The sequence below is a fragment of the Salmo salar genome, chromosome ssa05 (genome assembly GCF_905237065.1).
Source record: "Salmo salar chromosome ssa05, Ssal_v3.1, whole genome shotgun sequence".
NCBI classification, from domain to species: domain Eukaryota; kingdom Metazoa; phylum Chordata; class Actinopteri; order Salmoniformes; family Salmonidae; genus Salmo; species Salmo salar.
The window spans coordinates 63847733-63869925 of NC_059446.1; the positions used below are offsets into that span (position 1 = coordinate 63847733).

Here is a 22193-nt window from a genome sequence, read left to right on the forward strand (position 1 = left end):
TAGCACTGTGAGCCAAAATGAGACCATTTTGACACCTATTTCCTTTCAAGCAGAATATATATTTTGGGGGGGTGAATAATTTCTCAGCAGCATTGAAATTAAGTCTTCCACGAATTGTAAGCGTGCTCATGAATCAGGGTCAAACTTCACATCTTCTCCTTGATCACTTGAATCCTGAGGAGAATAAATAAGAACAGATTGCCAGTCATAATGAATAGCTCATCTGAAGCTGGGGATAAAAGGTAGAAAGACTAGAATTTAGAGCTTTAGAATTGAGATGTCTAATTTCTTAAAAAGGTGAAGGCTCTTCTGTTGTTCAAACAATATGACTGTTTCATTTTAGATGGTTGAAGGAGGAACAAGGTGTCACAGGCTTTTACTGTACCTTTCTGCATGTTAGTTGAATTCACTTTTCATTTTTTACTGTTTTGTATATGTACTCATTTTACAATGATCACAAAAGCAGTAAAACAGCCATATTAATGCATCAATCAACCAGCTACCCATCCAGTGCATGACCCATCTGTGGGAAGTTCAGGCCAGAGAACCTTGAGCCCTGTCCCTAAACCTATTCCCTAAGTCCTGTACTGTAGCTGAATCCTGTCCTTGTCTCCTCTCGTCCCCTGTCTCCTCCCCGGTCTCATTATCTTGTCTCCCCTGTCTCCTTGTCTCCTCTTCTCTCCTCCTCTGTCTCCTCTTCTCTCCTCCTCTGTCTCCTCTTCTCTCCTCCCCTGTCTCCTCTTCTCTCCTCCTCTGTCTCCTCTTCTCTCCTCCCCTGTCTCCTCTTCTCTCCTCCTCTGTCTCCTCGTCTCCTCTGTCTCCTCTTCTCTCCTCCTCTGTCTCCTCTTCTCTCCTCCTCTGTCTCCTCTTCGCTCCTCCTCTGTCTCCTCTTCTCTCCTCCTCTGTCTCCTCTTCTCTCCTCCCCTGTCTCCACCCCTGTCTCCTCTTCTCTCCTCCCCTGTCTCCTCTTCTCTCCTCCTCTGTCTCCTCTTCTCTCCTCCCCTGTCTCCTCTTCTCTCCTCCTCTGTCTCCTCTTCTCTCCTCCCCTGTCTCCTCTTCTCTCCTCCCCTGTCTCCTCTTCTCTCCTCCCATGTCTCCTCTTCTCTCCTCCTCTGTCTTCTCTTCTCTCCTCCCCTGTCTCCACCCCTGTCTCCTCTCCCTCTTCTCTTCCTCTCCTACCTCCTCTCCTCTACCTCCTCTTCCTCTCCCTCTCCTCTATCCTGTCTGTCCTGGCCTGCCCCTGTCATGGTGGTGTGTGGCTGACAGTGACTTTACGTCCAAAATGAAAAACAGGCAGTTGGGCACGTCGTCAGGGAGTATGAACATGACCAAGAGCACAAGCATCGGTGGAGACATGTGTAACTTGGAGAAGACGGACGGCAGCCAATCGGACACGGGCGTGGGCATGGTAGGCGGGGACGAGGATAAGAAGAGACGCTCCAGTATTGGTGCCAAAATGGCAGCAGTGGTTGGCCTCTCGCGGAAAAGCAGGAGTACCTCTCAGCTCAGCCAAACAGGTAGGCGTGCCTGAGTCACTTGGGATATGTATCCCTCTGTCCTTCCCTCTGTTCTCTGATGTACTGTACTACGACACTGTCTGTGTATCATGTCTTTCTGCTCCTCTCTCTCTTTCAATGAATGTCATATGATACCTCAGTTCTTTCCTTTTCCTCCAGTTTGCACATCTTTCTGTCTGCAGGAGTTCTGGAACCAGAGCTGGAAGGATGTCTAGGATGACATGGATGTGTTTTATCCTCATCACTTCTCTCTTCCTCCTAGATGATGACAATCCTACTGTAGAGACATTTCCCTTCCTTTCTTGAAACCCTTTGTTATGATTCTTTTTATTTGCAGGAACAGAATTGTACAAGGAAACAACATGCAGACCATCGCAATGGATTGTTAATGATGTGTACGTGATGTTCAAATAATGGTTCCTTTTCTTGTTTTTCGAAACTGTGGTTTTGCAGTTACATTTATGTTTAACATGGCAGAGAGGTGGCTTCAGTTACATATGTTCTTTTTCTGTTCTCAGTCATGTTTTCAAGATACTCTACTCTTAAGGGCCTCCGTATCATGTAGCACTCTGGGTCTATTCATAGACTGACTGGTGGAGACGCAGCCGGTGGGAGAGAAACGTTTTACATTTGATTTCATTTGTGTCACAATGTTTGTCATGAATACTCGAAGGAGAACCTCTTCTCATAGGTGTATCAGAACAGTATGAGCTGATTATCATTGGATCGAGAGAGAGCGAGAGAAAGCAATAGAGAGCAAGAGAGAAAACGAGAGCGAGGGAGAGAGCGAGATAATGATGAAAACAGTCAAACCACCTAGCAAAGTGAGGCTAGAGAGTAACACATTGTCGTAGCCTCTCAATTAAAAAACTAGGCCAATTGAATGTACTCCTTCTGAAGGAAAGGACTGGTAAAGACCATTATTGCAGTGATTTACACCAATGGATGACCTGAAAATGTTAATCATCATAAGTTATTTTCATAACACGTTCCTCAGTTAATATCACACAAAGCAAAGCCCGTGAATATAATGTTGGTTCTTTTTACATGGACTTCTATTGTTATTTTGAGAGAGTGGAACTTGAATGCAACAATAAAAAGTGCTGCAGGTGGGTGGATGGGTTGGTTGTCTTGGTCACGAGTTGTTCCTGATTGAGGTCTGGTCCATCTGTAGGAAAGTCAGCTTCAATCATACCCAAGGTCCTGAGAGGTGACGCTCTGCTGTCTCAAGGAGTCATTTGTTCACACCTTAAATGGCCTTTTTTTGTCATCAAAATCTGTGTCCCAAATAGTGCCCCATACACTATATGCTGGTCAAAAGTAGTGCACGATGGAGGGAGTAGGGTGCCATTTGGGACGCAGCCCAGGTCTGGGATGATTATGGTCAATGATCACTCCTCCCTTCTTCATCAGTCGTGTCCACTGAGGGTTGAACATAAAGGGAGGTGGGGAATGAGTGTGTGTGTGTGCGTGCGTGTGTATATGTGTGTCACTCACGTGACGCTGCCTTACCCCTCCAACCCATGATTTGACAGGCACATGGCATGGGCCCCAGTCTTATATCTTTGTAGTTGTAATCATTCGTACTGATTGCCCAGCAGCACATCATTCTGTCATGGTTGCACCACAGCCCTGTCAGTAAAACCTCTCTCCTCCTTCGCCCCTTTTTGACTCGTGACTGAAGTGAGCTTCTGAAGTTCTTTGAGTGACTGACTTTGTCGGGATATGGACAATATCCCTGATAGGGTCTCTAGATAGCGCATCGTCATGTCTTTATCTGTTCACTTGTCTCTTCTCATTTCTAACCCCATCCATGATGTGGTTGTATAATACATTAGTTGGCTATAGTGTCTCAATGGTTATTTGGCAAGTGCACAACTTCTCTGGAAATTAATGAACACCTGCAAAAGTTATATTTGTATTTCTATCAAAAATAATATTATATAAAAACATAAAAGCGACATGCAACAATTTCAACGATTCTACTGAGTTACAGTTCATATAAGGAAATCAGTCATCTGAAATAAATTCATTAGGCCCTAATCTATGGATTCCATATGACTGGGCAGGGGCACAGCCATGGGTGGGCCTGGGAGGGCATAGTACCACTCATTTGGGAGCCAGGCCCACCTACTGGGGAGCCAGGCCCAGCCATTCAGAATTAGTTCCATACAAAATACTTTATTACAGTCAGAAATACTCCTCAGTTTCATCAGCTGCCTGGTCGCTGGTCTCAGACAATCCCGTAGGTGAAGAAGCCAGATGTGGAGGCCCAGGGCTGGCGTGGTTACACGTGGTCTGCGGTTGTGAGGCCGGGTGGACGTACTGCCAAATTCTCTAAAACAACGTTGGAGGCGGCTTATGGTAGAGAAATTAACATTCAATTCTCTGGCAACAGCTCTGGTGGACATTCCTGCAGTCAGCATTGCCAATTGCACGCTCCCTCAAAACTTGAGATATCTGTGGCATTGTGTTGTGTGACAAAACTGTACATTTTAGAGTGCCCAGCAAAAGGTGCACCTGGGTACTGATCATGCTGTTTAATCAGCTTCTTGATATGCCACACCTGTCAGGTGGATGGATTGTCTTGGCAAAGGAGAATTGCTCACTAACAGGGATGGAGACAAATTTGTGCACAAAATTTGAGAGAAATAAGCTTTTACTATTTTTTATTTCAGGTCACTTTACATGTTGCATTTATGTTTTTGTTCAGTATATATATACAGTGAGGGAAAAAAGTATTTGATCCCCTGCTGATTTTGTACATTTGCCCACTGACAAAGAAATTATCAGTCTATAATTTTAATGGTAGGTTTATTTGAACAGTGAGAGACAGAATAACAACAAAAAATACAGAAAAACGCATGTCAAAAATGTTAGAAATTGATTTGCATTTTAATGAGTGAAATAAGTATTTGACCCCCTCTCAATCAGAAAGATTTCTGGCTCCAAGGTGTCTTTTATACAGGTAACAAACTGAGATTAGGAGCACTCCCTTTAAGAGTGTGCTCCTAATCTCAGTTTGTTACCTGTATAAAAGACACCTGTCCACAGAAGCAATCAATCAATCAGATTCCAAACTCTCCACAATGGCCAAGACCAAAGAGCTCTCCAAGGATGTCAGGGACAAGATTGTAGACCTACACAAGGCTGTAATGGGTTACAAGACCATCGCCAAGCAGTTTGGTGAGAAGGTGACAACAGTTGGTGCGATTATTCACAAATGGAAGAAACACAAAGAACTGTCAATCTCCCTTGGCCTGGGGCTCCATGCAAGATCTCACCTCGTGGAGTTGCAATGATCATGAGAACGGTGAGGAATCAGCCCAGAACTACACGGGAGGATCTTGTCAATGATCTCAAGGCAGCTGGGACCACAGTCACCAAGAAAACAATTGGTAACACACTACGCCGTGAAGGACTGAAATCCTGCAGCGCCCGCAAGGTCCCCCTGCTCAAGAAAGCACATATACATGCCCGTCTGAAGTTTGCCAATGAACATCTGAATGATTCAGAGGACAACTGGGTGAAAGTGTTGTGGTCAGATGAGACCAAAATGGAGCTCTTTGGCATCAACTCAACTCGCTGTTTGGAGGAGGAATGCTGCCTATGACCCCAAGAACACCATCCCCACCGTCAAACATGGAGGTGGAAACATTATGCTTTGGGGGTGTTTTTCTGCTAAGGGGACAGGACAACTTCACCGCATCAAAGGGACGATGGACGGGGCCATGTACCGTCAAATCTTGGGTGAGAACCTCCTTCCCTCAGCCAGGGCATTGAAAATGGGTCGTGTATGGGTATTCCAGCATGACAATGACCCAAAACACACAGCCAAGGCGACAAAGGAGTGGCTCAAGAAGAAGCACATGAATGTCCTGGAGTGGCCTAGCCAGTCTCCAGACCTTAATCCCATAGAAAATCTGTGGAGGGAGCTGAAGGTTCGAGTTGCCAAACGTCAGCCTCAAAACCTTAATGACTTGCAGAAGATCTGCAAAGAGGAGTGGGACAAAATCCCTCCTGAGATGTGTGCAAACCTGGTGGCCAACTACAAGAAATGTCTGACCTCTGTGATTGCCAACAAGGGTTTTGCCACCAAGTAGTAAGTCATGTTTTGCAGAGGGGTCAAATACTTATTTCCCTCATTAAAATGCAAATCATTTTATAACATTTTTGACATGTGTTTTTCTGGATTTTTTTGTTGTTATTCTGTCTCTCACTGTTCAAATAAACCTACCATTAAAATTATAGACTGGTAATTTCTTTGTCAGTGGGCAAACGTAGAAAATCAGCAGGGGATCAAAAAAAATTCCCTCACTGTATATACAGTTCAAGTCAGAAGTTTACATCCACCTTAGCCAAATACATTTAAACTCAGTTTTTCACAATTCCTGACAATCCTAGTAAAAATCCCCTGTCTTAGGTCAGTTAAGATAACCACTTTATTTTAAGAATGTGAAATGTCAGAATAATAGTAGAGAGAATGATTTATTTCAGCTTTAATTTCTTTCATCACATTCCCAGTGGGTCAGAAGTTTACATACACTCAATTAGTATTTGGTAGCATTGCCTTTAAATTGTTTAACTTGGGTCAAATGTTTCAGGTAGCCTTCCACAAGCTTCCCACAATAAGTTGGTGAATTTTGGCCCATTCCTCCTGACAGAGCTGGTGTATCTGAGTCAGGTTTGTAGGCCTCCTTGCTCGCACACACTTTTTCAGTTCTGCCCACAAATTTCCCATGGGATTGAGGTCAGGGATTTGTGATGGCCACTCCAATACCTTGACTTTGTTGTCCTTAAGCCATTTTGCCACAACTTTGGAAGTATGCTTGGGGTCATTGTCCATTTGGAAGACCCATTTGCGACCAAGCTTTAACTTCCTGACTGATGTCTTGAGATGTTGCTTCAATATATCCACATCATTTTCCTGCCTCATGATGCCATCTATTTAGTGAAGTGCACCAGTCCCTCCTGCAACAAAGCACCCCCACAACTTGATGCTGCCACCCCCATGCTTCACGGATGGGATGGTGTTCTTTGGCTTGCAAGCCTCCCCCGCTTTCCTCCAAACATAAAGATGGTCATTATGGCCAAACAGTTCTATTTTTATTTCATCAGACCAGAGGACATTTCTCCAAAAAGTATGATCTTTGTCCCCATGTGCAGTTGCAAACCATAGTCTGGCTTTTTTATGGCGGTTTTAGAGCAGTGACATCTTCCTTGCTGAGCGGCCTTTCAGGTTATGTCGATATAGGACTCGTTTTACTGTGGATATAGATACTTTTGTACCTGTTTCCTCCAGCATCTTCACAAGATCCTTTGCTGTTTTTCTGGGATTGATTTGCACTTTTCGCACTAAAGTACGTTAATCTCTAGGAGACAGAACGCGTCTCCTTCCTGAGCGGTATGACGGCTGCGTGGTCCCATGGTGTTTATACTTGCGTACTATTGTTTGTACAGATGAACGTGGTACCTTCAGGCGTTTGGAAATTGCTCCCAAGGATGAACCAGACCTGTGGAGGTCTACAATTTTTTTTCTGAGGTTTTGGCTGATTTCTTTTGATTTTCCCATGATGTCAAGCGAAGAGGCACTGGGTTTGAAGGTAGGCCTTGAAATATATCCACAGGTACACCTCCAATTGACTCAAATGATGTCAATTAGCCTATTAGAAGCTTCTAATTCCATGACATCATTTTCTAGAATTTTCCAAGTTGTTTAAAGGCACAGTCAATGTGTATGTAAACTTCTGACCCACTGCAATTGTGATACAGTGAATTATAAGTGAAATAATCTGTCTGTAAACAATTGTTGGAAAAATGACTTGTCTCATGCACAAAGTAGATGTCCTAAACGACTTGCCAAAACTATAGTTTGTTAACAAGAAATTTGTGGAGTGGTTTAAAAACAAGTTTTAATGACTCCAACCTGAGTGTATGTAAACGTCTGACTTCAACTGTGTGTATATATATATATCTATATCTATATTATCATGTTTTCCTACAAGTCAGGCAGGCCTGTCCATGTCAAGATCTTGCTGAAAAATACACACACACACACGCACTTCCCCTTTCAGCTCGAATCTTAAGAGCATATCAATATTTCACTCAATGCTTTTAGGTGCATCAGCATGAGTATGTCCGTGTGTCCGTCTCTCAAATCTTTGTCTTGGTTCTGAACCAACCAATGGATTGAGATTCAGCCATGTGGTCCCCCTGCGATGCACTCTCTCTCTTTGGCCTACTTTGTTGTTGCTTTACCCAGAGGCACTGGCCGCTGACTTCAGGGGCGCATTCAAAGGATGGAAGCCATGTGGAGGGATAGGAGCAGTTTGGCCTCACAGAGGTTTGTCTGACTGACAGACAGACATACAGGGGTTGTTCCCAAGTGGGCATCAACAGGTCACGTGCAAACACACACACACACACACACACACACACACACACACACACACACACACACACACACACACACACACACACACACACACACACACACACACACACACACACACTTTGTTCCTTTCATTCTTTTATCTTAGAAGATGGTATTTGTTCTTACTTAAAATAGCTCCGTGTAACAGATATAAAGTTCTCACGTGTTGATCAATAGATATTTCTGCAGAATGGACTGTCTTACTGTAGCAGGCATGTAATGTATTATCCTTGTTATTCGCTATTCTGCCGTGTTAATTCAAGGTTACCATAAGGTTGAGGTATCATATCATATGAACATGTTGGTGTAATTAATCATGTTGTGATAGCTGCTTCATAGGGCTGAGGTTTTTCTGTGTGTGTATGTGCGTGCGCTTGTGTTTGTGTGCGTGCGCTTGTGTGTGTGTGTGCACATGTGGGCGTGGCGTTACTCATGACCAAGCTGAAACACAGAGTTGATTTATAACGTTCGATTGTTTCACACCTCGTTCAGCAGTCTGGTAATTACACTCTAGCCTCGGTGGAGAAGACTCTAAATCCCTATACCTCCTCCTCCCCAAATCTGCTTCAGCAGAAAAAAAACACACTTTAGTGCCTCAAATTCTGCAAGCCATTGGAAAATTGTTGCTGTGTCTATTGCCTTATGCAGTGTTTCAAATGTACCGATATTGTAACTAATAAAATGTGATATGTTCAAATAGGACAGGTAGGGTAATAAACATGATCTCCTAAACTTAACCAATCTGTCATATTTACTATCTCAGCATCTTTCTAGGCAAGTTGTCATAAAACGTGCTGATAAAGATAGTGTCGGCAGTTACAGAATTGCATTGCCATCTTGTGATCTCAACGACACTTGATTAATATGCATTCTGGCCCAGAAACATCTGCATCTTGCTATTGTACTTTCTTCAGGTCATGTGTGAGAGCAACATTTCAAGATTATGTTATAATGCTGTTGTTTTATGCAACAGAATATAAGGTTCTTATAACTCTATTGTGTCTGTGTGAACTGAAAGTGGGCCTCTGGGAGATTTAACACTGACAGGAGATTTACGATGTCTTTGGGTGATACCGCATTCCAAAGCATGAGTTAATGTTTTTGTACTGGGGTACCAGGGGGAGATGGCTCCAGTATGGATTTGTGGGGCCAGGCCCTGAGGACAGTTTTTACAGCAGATGCTGTCAGCCGTGAATTATATGTATCTTTCATACAAATCTTAACCTTGTGACCCATTCCATACATTTGTTGTTTGTCATGTAGACTGAAGGAGGATGGACTTTGCTATAAAATACTGTGGCTCAAACCAGCTGGTTGAGTTCTCAGTGATCACCTCCAGAGGTGATTACTGACCAGCTCCATTACTGCACTAATTAAATAATAAAGTTTGATTGTTTTGAAGAAATCCAAAAGTCTCTCCTTTTGATTACAATAATTCCACCACACAGGTCAGACTGCAAGGCATGTATGATTGACCTAGTCATTATTGTCTTGCAGCACAAATAGTAGTATTGTCCCAAGCCCTCCCTGGGTTGTCTCTCTATGCTGTTCTGTTAACACTCTGAGTCCTGATAAAGTCTGTCTGGGAAGTAGCAGAGTCTTTCTCCAGTCTGAACTTACTGATGGCTCACTTGGTGTTCAGGCAGAGCTGCCATGCCAGAGATGTTATATCTAATTCTGTTGGAAAAGCATTAGAGAGAAAGAGACACACAGAAGTAGTCCAATATGCATTGTGTACATACCAGCCTCACCACTTATAGATTGGAATGTAGATATGGTGCTCTACTGTCCCTCAACTAAGTGTCTGTTCTAGGCTGTAAAATAGCTGAACTTTGAGCTTCTAGAGTCCAGAGGAGGGTAATTCATCTTCTCCTAATCTGGGCTCCAGTCTCTCACACACACGCGCACACACACACACACACACACACACACACACACACACACACACACACACACACACACACACACACACACACACACACACACACACAGACACACAGACACACAGACACACACACACACACCACCCCCTTTTAGAGCTGGTTCCTAATTCATCTCAGAGGAGGCCAGACACATAGTGTTGGATGATGCATGGAGCACCACTGCTCCCAGGTAGCCTACACTACACTGAGGCTGCCGCTATAACGACTGCTGCTATAACGACTGCCGCTATAACGACTGCTGCTATAACGACTGCTGCTATAACGACTGCTCCTATAACGACTGCTGCTATAACGACTGCTGCTATAATGACTGCTGCTATAACGACTGCTGCTATAACGACTGCTCCTATAACGACTGCTGCTATAACGACTGCTCCTATAACGACTGCTGCTATCACGACTGCTGCTATAACGACTGCTGCTATAACGACTGCTCCTATAACGACTGCTGCTATAACGACTGCTACTATAACGACTGCTGCTATAACGACTGCTGCTATAACGACTGCTGCTATAACGACTGCTCCTATAACGACTGCCCATAACGACTGCTGCTATAACGACTGCTGCTATAACGACTGCTGCTATAACAACTGCTGCGATAACGACTGCTGCTATAACGACTGCTATAACGCTACCTCGTGCTCTCTCTTTCTCCCTCTCTCTCTCTCTCTCTCTCTCTCTCTCTCACTCATCACAAATGTGGGGCTCTGGTTAGTACTGAATTATCTGTAGGACAGTACATCTGCAATGACCTAGCTGGAGTTTATATTCACTCTGAAACTTTTCACTTTTACTAATCACACTTCACAATTTCATTGTGAATTGTGGACTGATATCTGATGTGGTTCACAGACACTGACTGGAGAATGCATTTTTTTCCAGTTGGAGAGGGGCTTGTCAAGCAATGAGGAAAGAACCACAGTGACAACTGTTACTAACCCAAGGAGACAGAGCAATTTGAGTCAAACCTTTACTTTTATGGCACTGGACTTAAAGGAAAGATTCACCAATTTTGAATGTTGTATCGTAGTTGTGCATCTCTGAGTGATCTATCGATTCCCGGGGTCATTGAAGGTTTTCATGTCATGTGATGCAAAACGCGTCATACCGGCTGTATTTCTGCCTGCTTGAACGGTGAATATTTCGGATATATGAAAACATGAAATGACCCCAGGAATCGATAGAACATCAGTCAGAGATGCACAAATACAATATAAGACTCAAAATGGGTGAATCTTTCCTTTAACTTGTCTTATATGTTAACTCTATCTTATTCTCATCGTTCTGAGTCTGCAGTTTTGCATTTCTACAAAGGATTTCTCAAACGAAAGGTTTGTATTAGGATCAATGTTGATGTACCGAACATCTTTCAGAGTGATTATTCACAAGGCAGTGAATGTCTTATTGATATTGCTTTTGAATGAATAACTTGTTGTCTAATGGCACATGGTACAACAGGTGCTCCATGTGCTTTGCGTTGTCCATGATGTTAACTGATGTCCTTGTTTTGCCTTTTCTGTCACAAATACATGATGGCTTTTGTTTCGAATTCAATAAAAACCAAGTTAGACACGATAATGTAGCCATAGTTACAGAAAAACAGGACGGCCAAACAAGCTGTTTTGAGCATGCAGAGCAGGACACGTGTGAGTGAGCTGACTGGGAGACCTGTCTTTTGGCACACGTCTGTCCCATGTGCCTGTCCATGCCTACCGAATCAACGTGGCCACTTTTATTATGTGTTTTTGTCTCGATCATGTTCTTCCGTCAGTACATTACAGTACATGTCTTCTTGTTTAAGTGGTACTACTTAACACTCTTTGTGGTTGGCGTGATGACTCTGTTGATTGGAGTTATGGTGCTGGCAACACCAGGGGTCATGTTCACCGTGTAGGGAACACTAGCAAAACGTTGCAAAATGAAAACAAACTGTTCTCAGTATTGGACAGACAGTGCCTCTCCATTTTGGACTGTTGTGTTTTTGGGTATTCTGGCATGGGTACATATAATGTTTGATGTACAAGTAACTGCCAAATGAAACGGAAACGCCAACATAAAGTGTCTGAATAGGGAGAATGGGGGTGTGCTTGGCCCTCCTTTTCCTGTAGTCCACGATTATCTTAATAGGGCATTGGGCCACCATGAGCCAGAACATCACCTATCACCTCTACTCATTTGGTTTTTTGTTGATGGTGGTGGAAAGCACCGTCTTAGCAGCCACTTACAAACCCTTAACCAACAATACAGTTAAGAAAAAATAAGTGATACCGTATTTACTAAATAAACTGAAGTAAACAATAAATAAATAAAAATAAAAATGAAAAAAAGAGGAAAATAGAAAAATAAATAATTAAAGTGCAACAATAAAATAACAGTAACGAGGCTATATACAGGGGTACCTGTACAGAGGTAGCTGAGGTAGCTCACCTCAGATTAGACAAAGAGTTTTTCTTCAATGAGTCAGAGGGGAGGGATTTACTATAGACACCCGACCAGGCCCAGATCCCCGTCATTCGCTGGAGAAGGACACTGAGATTTCGCGGAAAAAGATCAGGGTGCCTTGTGATGATCAGGCGACGAGTGGCTAATTGCCTTTGCCTTCTGTCCTGCTAGCTAACATTCAATCGCTGGACAACAAATGGGATGAACTGAAAGCACGTATATCCTACCAACGGGACTTTTAAAACTGTAATATCTTATGTTTTACCGAGTTGTGGCTGAACGACGACATTAAGAACATACAGCTGGCGGGTTATACACTCTGTTGGCAGGATAGAACAGCAGCCTCTGGTAAGACACGGGCGGGGGCCTTTGCATATATGTAAACAACAGCTGGTGCACGATATCTAAGGACGTTTCGAGGTTTTGCTCACCTAAGGTAGAGTATCTCATAGACTGGGTAACCATTTGGTTAACTGTTCAGCAGTCTCATGGCTTGTGGGTAGAAGCTGTTAAGAAGCCGTTTGGACCTATACTTGGTTCTCCAGTACCGCTTGCTGTGCGGTAGCAGAGAGAACCGTCTATGACTAGGGTGGCTGGAGTCTTTGTCAATTTTTAGGGCCTTCCTCTGACACCGCCTGGTATAGAGGTGCTGGATGGCAGGAAGCTTGGCCCAAGTGATGTACTGGGCCGTACGCACTACCTCCTCTCCTGAGGTGGAATAGGCGTTGTCGTGCCCTCTTCACGACTGTCTTGGTGTGTTTGGACCATGACAGTTTGTTGGTGATGTGGACAACCTGCTCCACTACAGCCCTGTCGATGAGAATGGGGTGTGCTTGGCCCTCCTTTTCCTGTAGTCTACGATCGTCTACTTTGTCTTGATCACGTTGAGGGAGAAGTTATTATCCTGGCACCACGTTGCCAGGTCTCTGACCTCCTCCCTATAGGCTGTCCCATCGTTGTCGGTGATCAGGCCTACCACTGTTGTCTGAAAAGTTAATGATGGTGTTGGAGTCATGCTTGGCTATGCAGTCATGGGTGAACAGGGAGTACAGGAGGGGACTAAGCACACACCCCTAAGGGGCCCCAGTGTTGAGGATTAGCGTGGCAGATGTGTTGTTATCTACCCTTACCACCTGGGGGCAGCCCATCAGGAAGTCCAGGATCCAGTTGTGATGAGGTTTGAGGGCACTATGGTGTTGAACGCTGAGCTGAAGTCAATGAATAGCATTCTCACGTAGGTGTTTATTTTGTCCAGGTGGGAAAGTGCAGTGTAGAGTGCAATAGAGATTGCGTCATCTGTGCATCTGTTGGGGCGGTATGCAAATTGGAGTTGGTCTAGGGTTTCTGGGATAATGGTGTTGATGTGAGCCATGATCAGCCTTTCAAAGCACTTCATGACTACAGACGTGAGTGCTATGGTTGGTAATCATTTAGGCAGGTTACCTTAGTGTTCTTGGGCACAGGGACTATGGTGGTCTGCTTGAAACATGTAGGTATTACAGACTCGGTCAGGGAGAGGTTGAAAATGTCGGTGAAGACACTTGCCAGTTGGTCCGTGCATGATCCAGTGAAGAACAAATTCTTATTTTCAGTGATAGCCTAGGAACAGTCGGTATCCAATCAACCATATCCAATCAAATGAATTTACCACAGGTGGACTCCAATCAAGTTGTAGAAACATCTCAAGGATGATCAATGGAAATAGGATGCACCTGAGCTCAATTTTGAGTCTCATAGCAAAGGGTCCGAATACCTTTTATTTTTAATACATTTGCAAAATTTCTAAAAACCTGTTTTCGCTTTGTCATTATGGGGTATTGTGTGTAGATTACAGAATATTTGTATTTATTTATTACATTTTAGAATAAGGCTGTAACGTAACAAAATGTAGAAAAAGTAAAGGGGTCTGAATACTTTCCAACTGCATTGAATGTATCCCTTATTTACTCAAGTGTTCCCATTATTTTGGCAGTTACCTGTTCGTGTTATTGTTAACTAGAAGTTGCTCTGGATAAAGGTGTCTGCTAAATGACTATTAAAATAATGACTAGTAAGGTTTTCCCCTGTTGCCTCACTCGCTCCCTAAGCTGTGTGGTCTTTTTCGGTTTCTTTCTGCTGTTGACTGTGTTGCCATTTGTTAATAGGTCACCTCATTACAACATCCAGGTTACCTTTATAGTGCACGATTTTTCACCAGGGCCCATAGCTCTGGTCAAAACTACTGCACTACATAGGGAATAGGGTGCCATTGAATCATAGAAAAGGGATGATCCATCCATCAAGCAGCTTTTCCATTGGCCAATCAGCTTACATAGCATAACACTGTTGTTTGTTTGATAAACATCTCATCCACTGACAGCCTGTTAGTCTGTCAGCCTGTTAGTCTCACGCCCCTTCCCCTAGCATATGGCTCCCGTGTCACCAAGTCAGCTCCTCTCCGACCACAGACTGACTGACTGCCCACAGGCATTCAACTCAGCTGTGCTAAACATATACTTCCCCTATCACTCACTCACTCACCACGGTTTTAACCATTACTAAAGATATGTTCTGTTTCTGTTCTCGTCTGCTTGACTGTCCTCCCACTCTGTGTTCCAATGTGTAATAATACTGTTTTTCAATGAGGAAGAGCTATGAGCAATCTGTCAAAATGTATTATTTGATGCCTATATCCTCTTAGTCACCAACAGTTGGGCTTTTGAATGTCCTATTCATTCTGGGAAGTGTTCCTGTTTTCTTTTTAACTAGTATTTTGTTTAATGATGACATATCCATGATATTGCCTTCACAGGCCACATGTCACTCAAACAAAACAGTTTGTTTTCATTGGTATGATGTATGATATTTTGCATCATAACACTACTGATGTATATGTATACTCTATGAGAGAGTGGAACGTGAAACGTGATTGCAAGTTGTATTATAGATGATTATCTTGACTCTGAAAGCCATCCCATGGTTGTCATAAGATCTCTCTCACTCTGATTCTCTCGTTTTCTCTCTCACCATCTCTCCCTCTCTGTCTGTCAGTGTATTCACACCACTGAGTACAGGTAGTCACTGTGCTGCTGCTGTCTCTATACAGCTCAGTGTGTTCCTACTTCACCTTACCTTGTGTGTCCACCTCCACACGTCACACTTTCTTCACAAACTGATGAAGGTGTGAACTACATACTGTAGGCTCTGTGTGTGTGCGTGCGTGTGCGTGCGTGTGTTTGTGTGTGTGTGTGTGTGCGTGCGTAACGGGTGGTTTGTTGAAAACACTTGTGTGACCTTGCCTGAGACCTGAAGGATTACATTGGTTCCTGGAAACAACGCGTAGGGCTAATGTGTGTTAATGACTAGGGCTCAATGTCAGTGTTAATGTAGCTTTGACAAGTATCCAAACCATAACTCTCTTTTACACTCTCTTCTTCCCAGATATCTGCCTCTTTTGGTTTCCTTGGCGTCAGTGGACTTTCCATCCTGTAGTTCCTCTGACTGTTACTGTACAGTTTGCCTGACTAACTGACTGACCTCTGTGAAATGGAATGAGCTGTTGGATCAAACTGAGATACTGATGTCTCTCATCTTCATACCTTGGCTTCCCCCCCACCCTATATGTATGTCATGTGATCTAATCTGATGTGATTTGAAACAATACAATATGACATAATATCATTATGATTAGTCTTCAAATCCGTTCTCCCTTATGAAGCTAATTGTGGTTTCCGTTTGTGGTCACCAGGATGACCTGAATCAGTCCTGTAGTGTTGGTGTGGCAGATGGCAGGTAGCTCTCAGAGCCAGGAGCAGGAGGAAAGCTGTACTTCCCCACCGCCAGGGCTGCTGTGTGTGTTTGTGTGTGTGTGTATGACTGTATTGTATCAGTTGTCATTATAGCCCTAGCTGTATGGTCTGAGGGCTGCTGTTGTGCCGGTCTGTATGACGGTGGTGGACTGGGCATTAGAGAGAGATGAAACAGAGGGGACAGGACAGCTCTATTAGGCTGTGTTTACACTCTGCAGGCTGACTGGTTCTGTTTCTCTGTCTAACGCTTGGCCTCACCCTGCGCCATCAATCACACACGTTTTATTCCCCAAAGACCAACCAGTCTTTGATGTCTTTATGTTGCTGCTCACCACCCGCGTCACTTCAGGGTTATTATGCCCCGGACTTGCTGTTATCATCTGATGAGTAGCGTTGTTGGGATTCCCGTCGTGTGAGGTGCTATTATTTTCCCGACTATCTGTCGTCTTTTTGCTGTTTTGATCGTAATAAAACACATATCTCTGTCTGTGAAACAATGACTAATACATCTTTAAAACTATTGTACATGTTGTTGGGAAAGAGTCAAAGATGTTGAGGCGGTCATTGCTGTACAGTCTTATAAGGTAGAAGGTCTATGGACTTCCAGACCACGGTCAGAATGCATATTGAAAGTGTTTCAGGTGCGCTTGATTTGAAGTGTGCAATATAGCATCTGTTCCATTGTACCAGGGAAACTAAATCAAACAAAGACCAAGTATTTGAAAGTATTTCACATATGTTCTGTATTTGACCCAAGTCTGTGGGCATCTACTTTACACTAATGATCAGTGGGGCTTTAATGCTCTGTTAGGATAGTGTTGGACAGAGAACTGATTACAGAAATGAAGATAATGTCGAGCACAGTTCATTTCTTCACCAGCTGTCATTTAAAAGAGTTGAAATTACCTTCTATGCTTTATACTAACGGCCGACTTTTAACTTGCTGCATTAATTAATATGAATTACTTCAATACAGAGAGACCTTTTCTTACCCATGTGCAGTATATTTCGCAATTAATGAGATTTCAGCACCTGCCTTTCATTTATTGACTTTTTGTCCTCTGAAAGGAGTGTGAAGTGCACTCTATTTGTGGACACCAGATGTACACAGACAGACATGTGGGAAATAAACCAACTAGCTATGTAATCAACCTTATTTTCTTCAGATGAGTCAGTGTATTGTATTCAACAGCTTGGTCATTGGTCTTTACGTCATCTCTTGGGACTGATCCTTGGTTGGGTGGAAGGTGGAGGGTTGGCTACACCGAAGGTGCTAAAGTTGTGGCACACGGCACCTGCATAACTTGCTGTTTTCGTTGAACGCCAATCACAGTCACTTGGTCAGTAAGACACGTGCCATTCCGCTTACCAGAACGTCTGGACCGTTCCTCTGAATCTTTCACACCCTTGTTTTACAGTAGCTCTGGGTTGTTATGGTAATGCTGCATGTATGTTGCTAGGTAAAGACATATCAAAGCTGTGTATCTATATACTGTAGATACACTAAGACCTTGTTTGTGGGTTACTTATAATGTTTATATATCAGCTCCAATCTGATGCATCTCTTACAATCTGCCACTCAGGTGAATATTTTCCATTTAGACAAGTCAGACCTGTCATAATCCCCACACCAACCTCATGGTTGAAGGATTCTTCACAGGGAAGAATAAGTGTCTTCAGAGGGATCGTCTGATGCGCTGTTGTAATCTACCTCTCTGCAAGTCCTTTACTCTTTGAAACATATAGAATGTCGTTGGGTATTCTTCGTTCTATAGAACTAATGGAACAAGGGATCAGGGGTCAGCCAAGCATTCAGTAGAGTACTAGAGCTCTGAGACCAACAGAACACATCACCCTCTGCCATGTCAAGTGACGAGGCTATTTAACGAAACTGCACTTATCGCTCTCTTCTGTCTTCTTCCTGTAGTGATGAGTGTGTCACGCTCTGGAATGAATCGTCCAGCAATATAAAGATGCACTTACTTTTGGCTTGTTAGTGCGACCTCACTCATTATAATGATCCAATAATTATTGGTGCCACTCCGAAACATGAAGCCTCTGGCTCTCAGAGCCGGATCACCTTCCTCAACGTTAATGGTGTCTGTCTGATGGTTGTCATACGTAGGAGGTGTTAGCAGGATCCTCATTAATACACAATGACTTGTATTCTGACTTTAGTGCACTTAAAAATGTAAACGTCTCCCGTTAAGAACAATTCAGGATTTACACGAAAGAGTTTAGTAAGGATATCTCAACTCTCACTTTGGTCGAATCATTATCATATTCCAAACTGCTATAGTCAGATGACGCATTAAAATGACCCAGTTGGTTCAGGCGGTGTTCTTCTCTTCTGTCTAATTTCCTTTACTAGTTCATCTGACCTAGATGAGAACATGTCATTCAATGGACAAAAGGGGAAATGGGGCGATTTTGTTTCGTGGAAATAGGTTGCAGTGTTTCTCTTAGTGAGGACTTTTATTCCCAGTGAGGGACTGTAGCCCAGAGGTATGCTATATTTAAAGGAGAGCAGCTCACTGCTTGTTCAGTAATTGGCCAGTACTGTGTCTATTCTGCCAGTTTCTCTGAGAAAAAGCACAGCAGTTGGTTTTCTGACAAGATAGTTAAAACAGCACAATTTAGCTGTCTGTTGTTTCAGTGCTAACCTGCCTCTACAGACACTTTGGCTCCCTCTTCACCAAGCCTGATGTCCTAGATTGTAATGGCATGTGGGAGAGATGCCCTATATACCAATCTAATTTTACTGTGCTCAGAAACTTTGTAAAGGGTCTTAGGAACCACCTGTGAGATCTGGACTGAAGTGGTTCTGGATGGATGGTCCAAGCTGGTCCAAGCTGATCCAAACTGGTCCAAGCACACACACTCCCAGTACTGAAGTGAGCAGAGGATGTCTGTTGCCTCAGGTTGAAGAGAGAGATGCCAGAGGTGGCCATAATGAACTCTGCAGTGTTTATGGCGACTAATTCAAACAGCCCATGTTATAGCGTAGGTGCTTGAAATGATGTTGAAGGAAGTGATGTCTCAAAGACAAGAATTCGGTTGAAAGACATTTTGTGAGATTCTCTCAATTCTCTCAATTATTTAACAGACGGTAAATTTGAACTATCTCTAGTGAATTCTCCTTCGATAATGGCAATAACTTCAGCACCGCTGTGCTGATGATGCATGGGTATCTAAACAGAGAGTGGGATAGCTGGCTACATGGGGTTTGCTGCAATCTTTGGTGGAAAAACACTGAAGAGAACGGCGCTGCTGGGGACCGTGGGGGTGGGAGGGGGATAGAGATCTATCACGTGAACTGTGAGTGACTGGCATGTGGCCAACACCCCCCTGTGGAATAGCTGTTCAGGGTTGTTTATGCCCCTAATGACTGTCTGTCACAGGGACCTCAGTGGCTCTGCGTTTGTGTGTGTGTTTGTGCATGCGTGTGTGTGTGTGTGTGTGTGTGTGTGTGTGTTTGTGCATCCGTGCGTGTGTGTGAGAGAGGAGCCAGTGAGGTTCAGTGAGTCGTATCTCTGGGTAGAGCTCCTTTGCCTGGAGAGGCAGCCGAGGTGCGCCTGAGCAGTGAGCCCTCTGATTGGCTGAGGAGGATGCAGCTTGCCCCCCCCTTCTTTTCCCAATTGCGTTAGAAGAGGAGAGGGATGGAGAGGAGCTGAGTAGCAGGCACATAGCACAGAGCACTAACACGGAGCAGAGAAGCAAGCAAGCTTTCTCTCAACCCAGTCTCACTCTACGCAGCACAGGGTGACAACACAAAGAGCTACATCAGAGAGCCATTCTGCTACAGTACAGCTCCATGGTCTGCTCTTGGGCTTCAGCGTTCAACCAGTTCTTCAGTTATCCTCTCGGTGCACGGTAGAGCTGTCTGGAGACCTGTAACCTCAGCTAGAAGGCGACTTGACTCAGGTGATCAGTGGGTGATCAGTGACCATGGGTAGGCAGGGGCATGATGCCACCGCAGCGGCTGGCGCCCCGGGGTCCGGGATACGCATGCAGCGTTCCCAGAGCAAGATGAGCCTGTCTGCGTCGTTCGAGGCGCTGGCCAACTACTTCCCCTGCATGAACTCCTTCGACGAGGAGGACGGAGGTAAGACGAGATGTCTCTAACCCTGGGACACTGAGGCAGACACACACAGCTTCTGCTGCTGCTGGAGGGAGAGAGGGAGCAGAGGGATGGGATGGGGGGATGGAGAGGGGCAGCGGGAAGAGAGGGAGCAGACGAAGGGCTGGAGGGGTGGAGAGAGATGGAGCGGGGGATAGAGGAGAGGGAGGGATGGACTGATGGTTGACTGATGACCTGACGGGGGAGAGGGAGCACGGGGAGGGTGGAGGCTGTCGTAGTATTAGCTGTGGTACAGTACTGTGTTGCTGGTGGATGGGCATGCTCAGTGTGTTTTTGTAGAGGCTCCTTTTACTTCAGTAGCTACTTCCCTGTTCGTGTCGTTGGCTACTGCTTTAGATCTGATGTTCAGTTCTGAAACACTGTCCGGCACCCTCATTGACTTCACTTACCTATGGCAAGCATGCTTGTCTTGTCTCGATTGGAATGAATCACTATTTGTTTTGGTGTGGGCGGTAGAATAGATTTAGATATTGTGTTAACCTCGTCTCTAGTGTGTGTGTGTGTTTATAGCTGTTTTATTTCTGAGTGGGTGTTGAGAATATGTTTGATAATCCAGATAGGATGTTTTCATAGAACTAGGTTAGGGGGATTGTATTACCCTCCTCCTATGAATAGACTTTAATAGACTGCTCTGAAATAGACATGATCCACTGGAATGTTGAGATAATACGGGAGAAATGTCTCCAGCCCCCTTCATCTCAATCTCCTTTCTGGGTAGATACTGACTTTAATGCTTCCTTACCTGGAGTTACAGGTACTAGAGTAGTCGACCCAAAATGTGCGTCCAATCAAGTTGCTGTTCACAAACATTTCTCCCAGATGACACTGTACTGATGATGTTTGTAAACAGTCATTTGATTGGACGGAAGTGACACTGCAGGTGAATCTTTGATGTGTAGTTTAACATGTTACGTGAAGAGAGTATCTTAGAGTATTTTAGGACTCCAGCTGAGAATAACTCCTCAAATGAAGATTTTGTTCTAGCATCTAGATGGGCTCTGGGAAAATCACATTTTTTAAGAACATATATCTCTACCACTCCAAAGTGACGCATTTTGATTGAGGAGTGTTTCACGGCTAGGGCAGGATGCACTGCAGCATTTTCTAAATGCTTTACATTTTTTTCTGTCTTTCACAGATCCTTATCTCTTTGCAGAAGACATATTTTTCTAGATTATTTTCCCTTTTAGTGTTATATGGAGTTTAATGATGTGTATGGAAAGCACTTTCAATGGTAGTAGCTTCATTTCACTGACTAGATCTGTCTGGGTGAGCTTTAAAAAATCCACTCCAATCTTTTTAACACTCTACCTTAATAACAAACCATGACAACGGCAAAGCCTGTGGGGGTGGGGTGGGGGGGCTGGCTCATGGCACATACAGTCTCATCATAATCACACACCTTCATTCAGCATTAGGTATAAACTGCATCATTAAAAACAGTTGGCTGGCCATTAAAAAGCGATTTCATAGATTAGCTTCTCCTCCTTTATTAGTATTGCCATCCATAATGACCTCAGATACAGCCATATGCATGCTAGCCACACTACATACAGTGGTCAGGTTGACCTTAGCTTTGATTCAGCTGAATGAATGTTCATTGATTCATTCAGCTGATCATTCAGTACATCGCTCATTGATTGTGTTTAGGTGGTTGCTGCATGGCGGGATCCTGACTGTCTGTCACACTGGCAGCTCTTTAGATGCCTTTAGACGTCACGGTCAGCTTCTCTGAATCCAGTTTGCTTTGTCAGTGCTGAGGAGAGGATGAGGAGGCGGATGTCATTGAATAGCTGAGATGCCAGGGTTCTGGCCTCAGCGGTGAGGTCCTGCCTGAGTAATAAAGGCGTATCTTCCTCTGATTCTAAGAGTCTGTACTTCCTGTGGATGGGAGACAGGCAGACAGACAGGAAGTGAGAGAAGCTG

General features: G+C 44.0%; 1 protein-coding gene across 18 annotated transcripts in view; it reads left to right on the top strand.

Moving 5' to 3' along the window:
• The window catches only part of LOC106605391 (regulating synaptic membrane exocytosis protein 2), a 215777-nt gene that overhangs the window by 187087 nt on the left and 6497 nt on the right, over positions 1-22193 (top strand). For 11 of the 18 annotated variants that reach the window (XM_045718553.1, XM_045718551.1, XM_045718556.1 and 8 more), the window contains one exon: positions 1267-1517. The exons of 5 other annotated variants lie outside the window; for them this stretch is intronic. In XM_045718553.1, coding sequence (XP_045574509.1) covers positions 1267-1517 — 251 coding nt within the window. Of the gene's footprint in view, positions 1-1266; positions 1518-19783; positions 20232-22193 lie in introns of those variants that run through there. 2 more of the 18 variants (XM_014200971.2, XM_014200972.2) reach the window with 1 other exon arrangement.